The 10,486-nt window shown below is 41.9% G+C and overlaps 1 protein-coding gene across 1 annotated transcript in view; it reads right to left on the bottom strand.

Moving 5' to 3' along the window:
- Nucleotides 1-347: 347 nt before the first annotated feature.
- LOC133446553 (phospholipid-transporting ATPase IH-like) overlaps nucleotides 348-10,486 on the bottom strand; it is a 91,812-nt gene continuing 81,673 nt past the window's right edge. The window contains exons 29-30 of the mRNA XM_061724600.1: nucleotides 9,361-9,526; nucleotides 348-1,019 (exon numbers count right to left, since the gene is read on the bottom strand). Of these exons, the coding sequence (XP_061580584.1) occupies nucleotides 753-1,019; nucleotides 9,361-9,526 (433 nt within the window). The 3' untranslated portion in view covers nucleotides 348-752. The remainder of the gene's footprint in view (nucleotides 1,020-9,360; nucleotides 9,527-10,486) is intronic.

The following is a 10,486-nucleotide window of genomic DNA, read 5'->3' as shown; positions in this document are numbered from 1 at the left end:
AAGGAAGGAAGGAAGGAAGGAAGGAAGGAAGGAAGGAAGGAAGGAAGGAAGGAAGGAAGGAAGGAAGGAAGGAAGGAAGGAAGGAAGGAAGGAAGGAAGGAAGGAAGGAAGGAAGGAAGGAAGGAAGGAAGGAAGGAAGGAAGGAAGGAAGGAAGGAAGGAAGGAAGGAAGGAAGGAAGGAAGGAAGGAAGGAAGGAAGGAAGGAAGGGAGGGAGGGAGGGAGGGAGGGAGGGAGGGAGGGAGGGAGGAAGAAAGAAAGAAAGAGCCTGAAAGAAAGAAAGATTGAAAAGAAAGAAAGAAAGAAAGAAAGAGCCAGAAAGAAAGAAAGAAAGAAAGAAAAGGTGGAGTTGAAATGGTATTTTTTTTATCGTCATTCTTATCGTTATCAGGATAAATGCCAGAAATTATTGTGATAAATCTTTTAGTCCATACCGCCCATCCCTAGTGGGTTCCCCACCAGGAGGGGGCCCGTCCGGGAGGTGGCCCCCCGTTTAGTCCCCGGACTACTCCCGAGTGGGAACTCTGAATGGGCCGAGAAGGGGGCGGGGCCAAAACAAAGACTGGTGAGAAGGCGGAGTCAGGGCACCTGGACAGGAAGTCCCCCCAGGTGTCGCCCAGGAAATGCACGTGGTGAAATGAAGTGTGTGAACATGTTTGCTTGGTTTCAGAAATCCTTGATCGTTGGTCGTTTTCGTTGTTTCTTTCAGACATAGTTTCAGAAACTGCTTCTTTTTTGTTTGTTTGTTCCCCGGCTAGACCGAGGTCTCCGGTCCGGGAGCGTAGCACACGAATCCGGCCCCCGAGAGTCGGACCACGCTGACGGGGCAGCGGTCTTCCCCCCCGCCCTCCGCCAGGCGGGCCAGGAGCTTCTGCGGAAGAGGATCGGCCCTGCGGAGGGACCGCGTCTCTGCAGCGCCGAGGTGGAGGTGGGACGGGTCGGCTCCCGCGCCGTCGCCGGGGCGACAACAGGACAGCGGGGACCACGAGGTCACATGACCCGGCAGCAGCTTCTCCGTTTCCTGCAGGGACACGGGGGGGAAATCAGTGGAAAACTCTAAACATCAACAACAGAAAAAAGCAACAATCAACTTGTGAAGGAGAACAAACGTTGAAGATGAGCTGCATACAGACAAGTGTCGTCATTTTCGGAAGGTTTAATCTGTGTTTTGGGACTTGAGTTTTAGTGATCATGAGATATATATACTGTATACATATATATATATATATATATATATATATATATATATATATATATATATATATATATATATATATATATAAATACTGTATATATATATAATATATATATATATATATATATATACACACTGTATGTTACGGAAGAGTATTAGGGCCAGGCAGGAAAAAAAATAAAAATAATATTTTAGAAGAGGAAGATTTTGTTATTATTTTTTATTATGCACTTCGAGAAAAAAGTCAAAATGTCGAGAAAAAAAGTCGAAATGTCGAAAAAGAAGTCGAAATGTCAAGGATAATGTTGGAGTACAATTTCGAGAAAAAAATGTCAAAATGTCGAGAAAAAAGTTGAAATGTTGAGAATAATGTTGAAGTACAATCTTGAGAAAAAAGTCTAAATTTCAAGAATAAAGTAAACCTGAGACTATAACAAACTGTCTTTACAAAATGCTTCGTAGGCCTATAGATGAAGATAAGTTAGTTAGTTAGTTACGGCTGCTGCGTGAATAGCTGAGACATTTCGACTTTCTTCACGAAATTTTGACTTTATTCTTGAAATTGTATTTCAAACTTTATTCTCGACATTTCGACCTTTTTCTCGAAGTGCACAATAAAAAATAAATCTTCCCTTCTCAAATATTTTTTCTCCTGCATGGTCCCCAATACTCTTCCGTAATATATGTATGTTACGGAAGAGTATTAGGGCCAGGCAGGAAAAAAAAAAAATATATATATATATTTTAGAGGAGGAAGATTTTTTTTTCATTATGCACTTCGAGAAAAAAGTCAAAATGTAGAGAAAAAAAGTCGAAATGTTGAGAAAAAAGTTGAAATGTCAAGGATAATGTTGAAGTACAATCTTGAGAAAAAAGTCGAAATTTCAAGAATACAGTAAATTCTGAGACTATAACAAACTGTCTTTACAAAATGCCTCGTAGGCCTATAGATGAAGATAAGTTAGTTAGTTACTGAGATAGCTGAGACATTTCGACTTTTTTCACGAAATTTCGACTTTATTCTTGAAATTGTATTTCAACATTATTCTCGACATTTCGACTTTTTTCTCGAAGTGCACAATAAAAAAAAAAATCTTCCCTTCTCAAATATTTTTTCTCCTGCATGGTGCCTAATACTCTTCCGTAATATACATATACACATATACATATATATACATATATATATATATATATATATATATATATATATATATATATATATATATGTATATGTATATATATATATATCAACCATAAACCATAGATACCATAAATAATCATCATCAGCAACAGAAACCTTCTGAAAATTCCCATTACATGTAAACGTGCACATGGAATACAACAGAAAACATATGGAGCCAAATCAAGGCCAAAAGTTTTGCTAATTTGAAAATAAAATTTGAACCTGAAAATTGTTTTTTACAGTTTCGATTTAATTTTTTTCAGTATCAGATCTTTTTTTCAGTTTCAAATCTTTTTTTCAGTTTCACTTCTTTTTTTTCAGTTTCACTTCTTTTTTTTCAGTTTCAAAAAGATCTGATACTGAAAAAAATAAAATTGAAACTGTAAAAAAGAATTTTCAGGTTCAAATTTTATTTTCAAATTAGCAAAACTTTTGGCCTTGATTTGGCTCCATAAAAACAAACTTGCAGTACCACCTTCAAACACCAGATGTCGCCAGTTTACCGATTTATCACCACATGAACTCCACGGTTTATCGAACCGCCTGGACAACTGATGTTTGGTCTGTGTAATCATTAGATTAGATACCTTAGTAACAGCCCTGCCACACCTTAGTTAGAAACTCAATTCATCTGTATTAACTCCAGGATTTATTTAATTTCACAACTAAACCTTTGCACCTTCAATTTAAGCCCTTAAGATTCTGCATCTGTTTAAGTTGCTGCAATGATTTCAGGATAACAAACGGTGGAAAACACAACCATTTAAAAACAACCACACTTATTGGATATTATGAATCCTAATAGTGTGTTAGACGGAGGGATAGCTGCCGATCTCGCTGCCCAGCACCCACTGAGCCACAGCAGCGTGCAGCTCAGATGAGCAGGAAGCCTCGTGGCCGTGGCATTTAGACACTGACACCCCACTGTCAACACTCCCTTTGTGCCGTTACCATGGTGACCCCTGCCCGCCTCAGAGCGGGAGGAGGGAAGCCTCTAGGGTTCGCTGAGCCGGCTGTTTGATGTCATGGAGTCGTAGGTCCTAGTGGCTTTAGCTCCACCGCCTCCCTCACGGGTTCTGTCAGGGCGGGGAGGGGAGGGAATCCAACCCCCACCCCACCCTTAACGTCTGCAGATGACGCTATGGCAGGGGTCGGCAACCCAAAATGTTGAAAGAGCCGTATTGGACCAAAAACACAAAAAAAAAAATATGTCTGGAGCCGCAAAAAATGAAAATTCTTGTATCAGCCTTAGAATGAAGGAAACACATGCTGCATGTTTCTATAATAGTTATAACTGGGGGGAGACTTTTATTTTCATTATGCACTTTGAGCAAAAAGTAGAAATGTTGAGAAAAAATTGAAATGTTGAGAAATAAGTCAAATTTCGAGAAAAAAGTTGAAATGTCGAGAAAAAAGTCAAAATGTCGAGAAAAAAGTCGAAATGTCGAGAAAAAAGTTGAAATGTCGAGATTAAGGTTGAAGTACAATCTTGAGAAAAAGGTCAAAATGTCGAGAAAAAAGTCGAAATGTCGAGAAAAAAGTCAAAATTTCGAGAAAAAAATCGCAATGTTGAGAAAAAAGTCAAAATTTCGAGAAAAAAGTCGAAATGTCGAGAAAAAAGTCAAAATTTCAAAAAAAAAAAAAAAAAAAAAGTCAAAATGTCGAGATTAATGTTGAAGTACAATCTTGAGAAAAAGGTCAAAATGTCGAGAAAAAAGTCGAAATGTCGAGAAAAAAAATCGCAATGTTGAGAAAAAAGTCAAAATTTAGAGAAAAAAGTCGAAATGTTGAGATTAAAAAGGAAAGGAAAACGGAAGAAAAAAAGAGAAAAAAAGAAAAAATGAAGGAAAAAGGAGAAAAAAAGGAAAAGAGAAAAAAAAGGAAAATGTACGATAACGACCCGGATCACGTGAGCTGTATTCTGACTGGACCGACTGAGAACTGACTTCAGCCGGCAGCCACAGGGAGTTTTAAATAAACTACACATGATCAGAGAAAACACAGAGCCCCAATAAAACTGGTTTTCTCTGCAAGCAAGTTTGATAGGATCCCAGGATTTACAGGACTGTCTCAGAAAATTTGAATATTGTGATTTTCTGTAATGCAATTACAAAAACTAAAATATCATACATTCTGGATTCATTCCAAATCAACTGAAATATTGCAAGCCTTTTATTATTTTAAAGGGATTGTGACATGAAAAACACATTTTTCTTGATTTTTTGTGTTTTGTTGGGTGTCTTGACATCAATTACACCCAAAAAACAACAAACTTTTAACATTCAGTGTATTGTGTGCTTTCTGGGATTTTCCGCATAACTGTGCAAAAACGGCTCATCTGGTTTGGTGGCGGATCGTTACGTAACGATCCGCTAAATCACCACCCCCTCCACCCAGCTCCCTGCCTCCGCTCCTCTCCAGCGCACCATAAAGGCTGATTTATGGTTCCGCGTTACACCGACGCAGAGCCTACGGCGTAGGGTTACGCGGAGACGCGCACCGTACGCTGAACCCTACGGCGTAGGCTCTGCGTCGATTTAACGCGGAACCATAAATGAGGCTTAACAAGGAGCTGTTTAGAGCCTCTTTTGTTCTAATCACCGGAGGAAAACTGCTAAGAAGACCCGCGGCCACTGACTGGACTTAAGATAAGGGGACAGTGCTGCTTGCATGCCTTTATTTTTATGATTGTTTGCTGTGGTTCGCCCTCCTGCTTTTCCGTGCATGCTTCGCCTGTCGCTCTCGGCTTAATGCCGCGTTCCATTTACCTCGGAAATCGGAACTGGGAACTGGGAATAGCAGCCATCTTTGAATGGTAACTCGGGGGTGGTGAAGCTTCTCCCACTTTCCCAGTGGGAAATCCCACTTCGAGGGGCGTTTCAGTTGAAAATTCCGACTGGGAACTAGTAAATCCCCACTTCCGAGGACAAATGGAACGCGGCATAACTCTCCGACGCCGCTGTGAACGTATGGCTGGAGGAGGAGGAGGTTTGGAGGAGGAGCGGAGCAATGATTGACAGGAAAGGGGGGAAAGGAAGCATTTTTCACGGGGCAAAAAAACACTGTAATAAAAAGCCAGGAAAAGAGTACTAGAGTGAAGTTTTTCTTGTTACACTCTTTTAGACACATTTGAGGGATGTTGGCCAAGACTTTTAATAGTGTTAAAAGCATGTTAAAAATGATGTCACAATACCTTTAATATTGCTGATCATGGCTTACAGCTTAAGAAAACTCAAATATCCTATCTCAAAAAATTAGAATATTCTGGGAATCTTAATCTTAAACTGTAAACCATAATCAGCAATATTAAAATAATAAAAGGCTTGCAATATTTCAGTTGATTTGTAATGAATAAAGAATGTATGACATTTTTGTTTTTTTTAAATTGCATTACAGAAAATAAAGAACTTTATCACAATATTCTTATTTTCTGAGACAGTCTTGTAAATAAACTTTACTTACTTACTTACTAAGGGGAGCCACGTCATTACGTTGCTGTAAATGTCAGTTACGTTGCTGCGTTTGCGTGAAAGTTGCAGCAACAACAACATATTTGCTCTAATAGGACTTGGTCCACGTAGCTAAATAAATGTCCTTAAATAATATCCATTATTCATGCTGAGGGAGATGGAGATATGGGACGTTTTAAACTCTTTCTTTCTTGATAAAAACTTATTTGAAGGTTGAGAATCAAATACTTAATTACAACAATTATACATCATACTAGAGTTTTTACGAGAGATATTTACAGTCCAGTAAGAAAACCTGATGAGAGCATCATTACTGCAAAACACACGACACAGTGAGAAAATGACAGAGATGAGGGTTCGGTGTGGGTGCGTGCAAAACATACGAGACAGGACACAGATGAAAAAGACGACGTGATAAAACACAGCAAACGTGACCTGCCTCACAAATGTGCCGCGGTGCCGCCACCGGCGGCTCGTTAGTGTCACAATTAGGTCGGTTTTTAGACCGGGCCATGCAAGCGTGCACACAACAGAGACGACGAGGGCGACGAGGGAGTCACCTCCTCTTCCTGCTCCTCTCGCGTCTCTCTGGGCCAATCAGAAACTCATTCTGCTGGAGGACTGAGAAAGCATGAAGATGGTGGAGGGCTCCACGGTAAGGCACGGGCGGGAGGACTGCATTAGCCCGGAGGGGGGGGGGGGGGATGAGTGCAGGGGGGTGCAGGAAGAGAGGAGATGATGATGGGAGGAGTGAAGGAGAAGGAGAAGGAACGGTGTGGAGGTTCGTCACGGTGGTCCGTTAGGGTGCAGTGAAAAGAGGAGAAAAGAGGAGAGAAAGCACAGGTAGAAGAAATCTGTCAGACCTTTCACTCATTTATTTCCCCTCATTCATGCTGAAGCTTGCTTCAGTTCCCGGGAGGCTACGTCACACAGAACAGGGAGTGAGAGGAGGATCGGCCGAGGCCGAGAGCTGCTACAGGTCTAAACAATCCCTGCTAGGGTCACGTGATCAGCAGACGAGGTAGCTGCGGTTAGAGGAATGTCCCCATCCCATCACGTGATTGGAAATCGGGGCCCGATCACATTCAGTGCGTTTACATGGGAAGTTTAATTCCTCTTTAATTCAGAATTAAAATTTAATCGGATTTAAAATGAGTAAAAAATTACAATGAAAATGGCCATTCAGAATTCCACGGAGCAAAAACGGTGGTGTTTTTATGCATTTTGGCCGTTCGTTTACACGAAAACGAAGCTCAAAGTCACCAAAAACGATCATTTCTGAAAACTCCGGCCAAAGTGGAGATTTAAAAAAACTCAGTTTTCACGTTTGCTTGTAAACGGAGGGAAATGGACATTTAGGCTTCAGAACGTCACATTATGCAACAGAAACATCACCAGCGTCATGTGTGAGACCTGTGTTTACAATTTGTTTGGCCACCGTCAATATTTTCTTGTATTTTACCTGTTTTATATTCAAAGTCACATTTAAAAGTAACTCCACATCTCTGTCACTCCAAACGAAAGACTCTCGTTCCGTCTTGGAAGTAACTGGCAGTCCAGGCTGATTTATGGTTCCGCGTTACACCAACGCAGAGCCTACGGCGTAGGGTACGCGGTGACGTGCAACGTACGTAGGCTACTCCGTCAATTTAACGAGGAACCATATTATTCAGGCTTCACACGTGTCATTTGTTGATGTTTTTTTCCAGGATTCTGATTGGCTAGCATGACTTTATGCTTCTCGTTACACTGCCCCCTGCAGGTTTGGATGCTCATAGCACCTTAACAGTGTATTTATCTGGGTTTGTGTATACAAGGATATTTTTCAAATCGCAGAGGGGGAAATATCCGTTTTTGTAAATACCCACTATGTGTAAACGTGGCCTCAAACTTAATTCCGAAGTAAGTGGCTGGTTTATTCCAATTTTAAATCTGAATAGAATAATTCTGCGATCATGTATAAACTCATTCCACTTTAAATTAATTCCGGTCTTTCTGCGCTGCTCGTTTCCTCGTCCGTCTGTCTCCATGACGCTTTTATTCCACACTGGGCTTGTTTTGGAAACAAAGTTTCAAGATGGCAGCACGCAGTAAACCGTGGTCAAGAGCAGAGACCATTTATTTAATAAATAGCTTGGAGGACCTGGAAATAATTAAAAGAACAGATAGCAGGAAACATAAAAATTGTGAGCTTTTCAAAGTTGTAGCGGCTAAGTTTGTTTTTCTTCCGGTAAACGTAACTTCCGGCCCCCCCCCTATCCAATCAGAACCTTCCCAACCCCCAGACCTTAAGCGGAATTGGATAAAGCCGATCAAACATGTTTTCCATGTAAACCTCAATTCGGAATTATTATTTCCATGTACGGTAAGCTCGAAGGAAAATAGTTTAATTTGGAATTATTTAATTCGGAATAATTAATTTCGAATTAAAAAACATCATGTAACCGTGGCCAATGTTTCAGACTTGATGGAAATCGGATGTTGCGTCCCGAACAGGGATCAGATATATCATTATTATTTTGATCATTATTTTGAGCATCAAACAGCCGTAATTCTGCGCGACAACGCTGCTAATACTAAGAAAGCTATGGGTGAGGTGGAGGGTCGGAGTGTGGACCGGGCAGAGGTGTCAAGTAACGAAGTACAAATACTTTGTTACCTTACTTAAGTAGAAATTTTGGTTATCTATACTTCACTGGAGTAATTATTTTTCAGACGACTTTTTACTTTTACTCCTTACATTTTCACACAATTATCTGTACTTTTTACTCCTTACATTTTAAAAACAGCCTCGTTACTCTACTTCATTTCGGCCTTTAAAAAAAAACTATCCAGTTAAATTGCTCCATCCGGATAGAGTGAATTTGGTTGTGGTTGTTTCAGATGTTCTTGTCCAGTTTTGTTCTTACATCCGTTCCCTCAGATTCCTGCAACTAAACTTGGATGTACATTCCAATAAAGGTTAGGATAAATGATAACATGTCTCTGAAGTTTGACTTTTTACACCATTACAATACTTATAGGCAACTAGTCATCATATCTGCTGCTCTCTGAAACACATGTTAATGCTCAATAGTACACATATATGCTTCTTTAATATATTTGCATTATACTAAGATGCATTCATTTTCAATAGCTTTTGTCCTTAATGGCTTTTTTCTCCCTTACATTACTTTTACTTTTATACTTTAAGTAGTTTTGAAACCAGTACTTTTATACTTTTACTTGAGTAAAAAACTTGAGTTGATACTTCAACTTCTACAGGAGTATTTTTAAACTCTAGTATCTATACTTCTACCTGAGTAATGAATGTAAATACTTTTGACACCTCTGTTCGTTTAGATCAACAATCAAATACGTCACAGCAGCTTCGCTCCAACCTCCTACTTCTCATCTGGGTGTCTAAAAAGAAACGAGGGCAAGGCGAGTTGAGACGCACTGAGTAGGTACTGGTATAAAAGCGCCGATAGTTAACGCTAACAAAAGTCCCTCAGCTGGTGTCGGGTCGTCCTACCTGCGCTCGCTCGATGGCCGTGGGACAAAGGGCCCTGCAGAGGACCTTCTTGATGACGTCCGGCAGCAGGCTGATGGTGATGAGGAGGATGATGCTGAGCCAGGCCGGACCGCTGGACAGCATCTGCATGAACACGTAGTACATCCTCTGGTAGTTCAGGAAGGGCCTGGGAACAGGTGGAGGAGAGAAAAGGGCAGGAAGGATATTCCCGTCACGGACCCGTACACTGTGAGGATGCTCGGTAGGGCTGGGCGATATGGACCAAAAGTCATATCTCGATATTTTCTAGCTGGATGGCGATACTCGATATATATCGATATTTTTTCTGTGCCATAATTGGGGTTTCCCCCAAAGCATTATAGCATAGCATCTCTGTTAGCTTCATTTTTTTCTGAGGCAAACCCTTAAAAAAACAGTCAGTTTTAATACAAAGCTCACTCACTCACTCACTCATCTTCTCCCGCTTTTCCGTTACCGGGTCGCGGGGGCAGCAGCCTCAGCAGGGATGCCCAGACTTCCCTCTCCCCGGACACTTCCTCCAGCTCTTCCGGGGGGAGTCCGAGGCGTTCCCAGGCCAGCCGAGAGACATAGTCTCTCCAGCGTGTCCTGGGTCTTCCCCGGGGTCTCCTCCCGGTGGGACATGCCTGGAACACCTCCCTAGGGAGGCGTCCAGGAGGCATCCGGTACAGATGCCCAAGCCACCTCAGCTGACTCCTCTCAATGTGGAGGAGTAGCGGCTCGACTCCGAGCTCCTCCCGGGTGACCGAACTCCTCACCCTATCTCTAAGGGAGCGTCCAGCCACCCTGCGGAGGAAACTCATCTCGGCCGCTTGTATCCGCGATCTTGTCCTTTCGGTCACTACCCAAAGTTCATGACCATAGGTGAGGGTAGGGGCGTAGATTGACCGGTAAATCGAGAGCTTCGCCTTTCGACTCAGCTCCCTCTTTACCACGACGGTCCAGTACATCGACCGCATTACTGCGGACGCTGCACCGATCCGCCTGTCAATCTCACGCTCCATTGTTCCCTCACTCGTGAACAAGATCCCGAGATACTTAAACTCCTCCACCTGAGGCAGGACTTCTCCACCCACCCGGAGAAGGCATGCCACCCTTTTCCGGTCGA

Source organism: Cololabis saira, chromosome 6 (assembly GCF_033807715.1).
Source record: "Cololabis saira isolate AMF1-May2022 chromosome 6, fColSai1.1, whole genome shotgun sequence".
Classification (NCBI taxonomy): Eukaryota; Metazoa; Chordata; class Actinopteri; order Beloniformes; family Belonidae; genus Cololabis; species Cololabis saira.
Note: the sequence above shows the minus strand (reverse complement) of the source record. Positions and strands in the feature narration are given on the sequence as shown.